Source organism: Camellia sinensis, chromosome 3 (genome assembly GCF_055761805.1).
Source record: "Camellia sinensis isolate YWXY chromosome 3, ASM5576180v1, whole genome shotgun sequence".
In the NCBI taxonomy this organism is placed as follows: Eukaryota; Viridiplantae; Streptophyta; class Magnoliopsida; order Ericales; family Theaceae; genus Camellia; species Camellia sinensis.
The window spans coordinates 72,726,012-72,728,937 of NC_138963.1; the positions used below are offsets into that span (position 1 = coordinate 72,726,012).

The window sequence follows — 2,926 nt, forward strand, 5'->3', positions numbered from 1 at the left end:
ACCGATGATTTTTAATTTAAATTTTAATAATGTGTAATAATCTCGTAAAATCTCTTTCCTATATAATCACGTAATAGAGAATTTTAATCTGTATTTTTTACAATTTTTATAACTAAAAAATCTGAAAAATCTTTACTGTCTTGCACTATCCGCCACTTTTGATATTCTTGACCAAACTCAGACGTAGAAAATAATACCATGCACTAATCTAGAAAGATTAGGTAACCTGCCCGTGCCAAACACGACCTTAAGCACACTATATATATAACGCCTACACTCATGGCTTGTTCTCACCACATTCCTTCATCACCACAACGCACAAACTCATTGTTTCATTTTTTCTTTTCTCTTTTTTTTCTCCAAACAATAAAAAATGGCTTCTTCTTCTCCTTCTTCAATGGTAATTAATGTGTCATTTGTTTTGTTTGTGTTTTTATTAATGAATAGTTCTTCTGCTCAACTCTCCACCAATTTTTACTCCAAGACTTGCCCAAAGCTACTGGATACTGCGAAATCAGTGGTTAAATATGCGGTGTCACAGGAGAGGCGCATGGGTGCTTCTCTCCTTCGCCTCCACTTCCACGACTGCTTTGTTAACGTAATTATTCTTCAACGACTGTTTTTTTTTTTTTTTTTTACCCACTAACTGATTTGAATTTTTTTCCGACATTTTATGATGCTTTATGGGTCATGTTCAGTCGTGGAACAAAATGATACATAGGAATGTTGTACAAATTACTAAATTATATTTAAACTAGACTCGTAATAATAATACGATAATGTTACTCATCTTTTTGAAATTGTGTTTGACTTATGAATTTGGAGATAGATTTGAAAATAGAAAGAGAAAGAGAAAATGTATAAGTAAAATATGAATGAAATATAATTTTATTTCACATATTTTTCATACACATTTTTCTTTTCTATTTCTAAATCTGTATTCAAATTCATGAACTAAATACAGTATTAAGATGAGAAATAAAGTATTTAACCAATAATATAGACATAGACATACGTGACATAATAAACTATTTAAATGTGACATAATAAAGTATTTAAATGTTTTCTGTGTTGACTTGTTCCCAGGGTTACATGTTTTTGTACAATTCTAACTAAGCTTCTTTTTAGGGAGATTTACAATCCAGCAAGTCTTTATACACACACAAAAAATAAAATAAAATAAAATTCAAATACATGAAAATATTTATAATATTAGTTATTAATATTTATAAAGTTCATCATTAATATGTGATTAATTTTGAAAAATTACATTGACTTGTATTTTTTTTCTTCTATTTACAGGGTTGTGATGGGTCAATACTTCTAGATGACACTTCGTCTTTCACCGGAGAGAAAACTGCAGGTCCCAATAATAATTCTGTTAGGGGATTTAATGTGATAAATGATATCAAATCTAAAGTAGAAGGTATTTGTCCTGGTGTTATCTCATGTGCTGATATTGTAGCTATCGCTGCTCGTGATTCTGTTGAAGTTGTAAGTGTTTCATATCTCTACCAACTCTTCCAACCAAACATCAACTTCTCAAGATTGCTAAACGTAGTTTGGTTCTCATTATATATAACTTGTTGTAGCTTGGAGGGCCGACTTGGGAAGTAAAACTTGGACGCCGAGATTCTAAAACAGCTAGCTTTTCTGCTGCCAATAGCGGCGTAATCCCGCCTCCCTTTTCTACTCTTAACAACCTTATCAATAGGTTCCAAGCTGTAGGCCTCTCCACCAAAGACATGGTTGCTTTATCTGGTACTCACTCTCTCTTTGTCTAACAATATATCTCTATGTCTCATGAACTTTTCTAAAATGGTTTCATTGGTGGAATGATCAGGAGCCCACACAATAGGGCAAGCGAGGTGTCTTCTCTTCAGAACACGCATATACAACGAGACCAATATCGATAGTTCCTTTGCTAAAAAAAAGCAAGGTAGTTGCCCAATTCCTTCTGGGTCTGGAGACAACAATTTGGCACCTCTAGATCTTGAAAGTCCCACTGTTTTTGACAATGAGTACTACAAGAACTTGATCAACCAAAAAGGACTCCTCCATTCTGATCAAATATTGCACAATGGTGGATCCACTGATTCCCTGGTCGAAAAATACAGCCAAAGTTCCAATACCTTTAACTCTGACTTCACTGCAGCAATGGTTAAGATGGGAGACATTAGTCCCCTCACCGGATCCAAAGGCGAGATAAGAAAGAAGTGTTGGAAGGTGAATTCATGAAGAGATTTGAGTCATTAATCTCCTTGGAATAAATATAAAACAATAGTTTTGAGTTTTCCCCCCCCAAAAAAAAAAAGAAGGGAGGCTGCTTGTTTTTTGTTCTTTTGGTTTGCTTGTTATCCAAGTAGGAATGTTGAATTGTGAATTTTTTAGTGGCATAAGCTTTGTTTGAATTTACCAAATTAATTAATGGATGTACCCTTTTTTCCCCAAAGATTCATGGCTTAAATGAGTTCATTGTAATTTCTTTTTAATTGAGTTGCGTAGGGGAAAGAAAATGAAAAATGGTTTTCCTTTTTGACTTGTGTATTTGTTGTAAGAAAATGTCGGTTCCTTTTAACGTTTTGTTCAAAGAAATATTTTTTATAAAAAAGAAAAAAAAAATTACATACATCACTAGAAAATCCAATTTTTTACTTTTATTTAAAGTTACTTGTAAATTAAATAATTAACGAAAAAATAAATAATTTTTATTAACTTTATCTTTCTTTACTTTTATTTACTCATTGTTCTCAACAATTTTTATTTTTATTTTATATACAATAAATTTTACAACTAAACAAAGTCGTCCGACATTATCTCATTGCTAAAAGAGAGTCCTTAAAAAAGAATCTTCTAAGCACCTTTCTTCCATGCAGTGGTTAGAAGAATCAGTCACATGTTTTGACTGGGAGTTTTAAATTCACAA

The 2,926-nt window shown here is 32.2% G+C and overlaps 1 protein-coding gene across 1 annotated transcript; it reads left to right on the forward strand.

Annotated features, from left to right (window-relative positions):
* The first annotated feature begins 288 nt into the window (after positions 1 to 288).
* LOC114292633 (peroxidase 4) lies at positions 289 to 2,452 on the forward strand. The gene is made up of 4 exons (XM_082920021.1): positions 289 to 598; positions 1,303 to 1,494; positions 1,593 to 1,761; positions 1,844 to 2,452. The coding sequence occupies exons 1-4, from the start codon at positions 374 to 376 to the stop codon at positions 2,236 to 2,238; spliced, it is 981 nt and encodes a 326-aa protein (XP_082776147.1). The 5' UTR covers positions 289 to 373; the 3' UTR covers positions 2,239 to 2,452.
* The last annotated feature ends 474 nt before the right edge of the window (positions 2,453 to 2,926 follow it).

Coding starts and splice junctions, on each gene's coding strand:
- LOC114292633 (XM_082920021.1), top strand. CDS start 374: ATGGCTTCTTCTTCTCCTTCTTCAATGGTAATTAATGTGTCATTTGTT. Junction 599..1,302: donor TCCACGACTGCTTTGTTAAC/GTAATTATTCTT, acceptor TTCTATTTACAG/GGTTGTGATGGGTCAATACT. Junction 1,495..1,592: donor CTCGTGATTCTGTTGAAGTT/GTAAGTGTTTCA, acceptor AACTTGTTGTAG/CTTGGAGGGCCGACTTGGGA.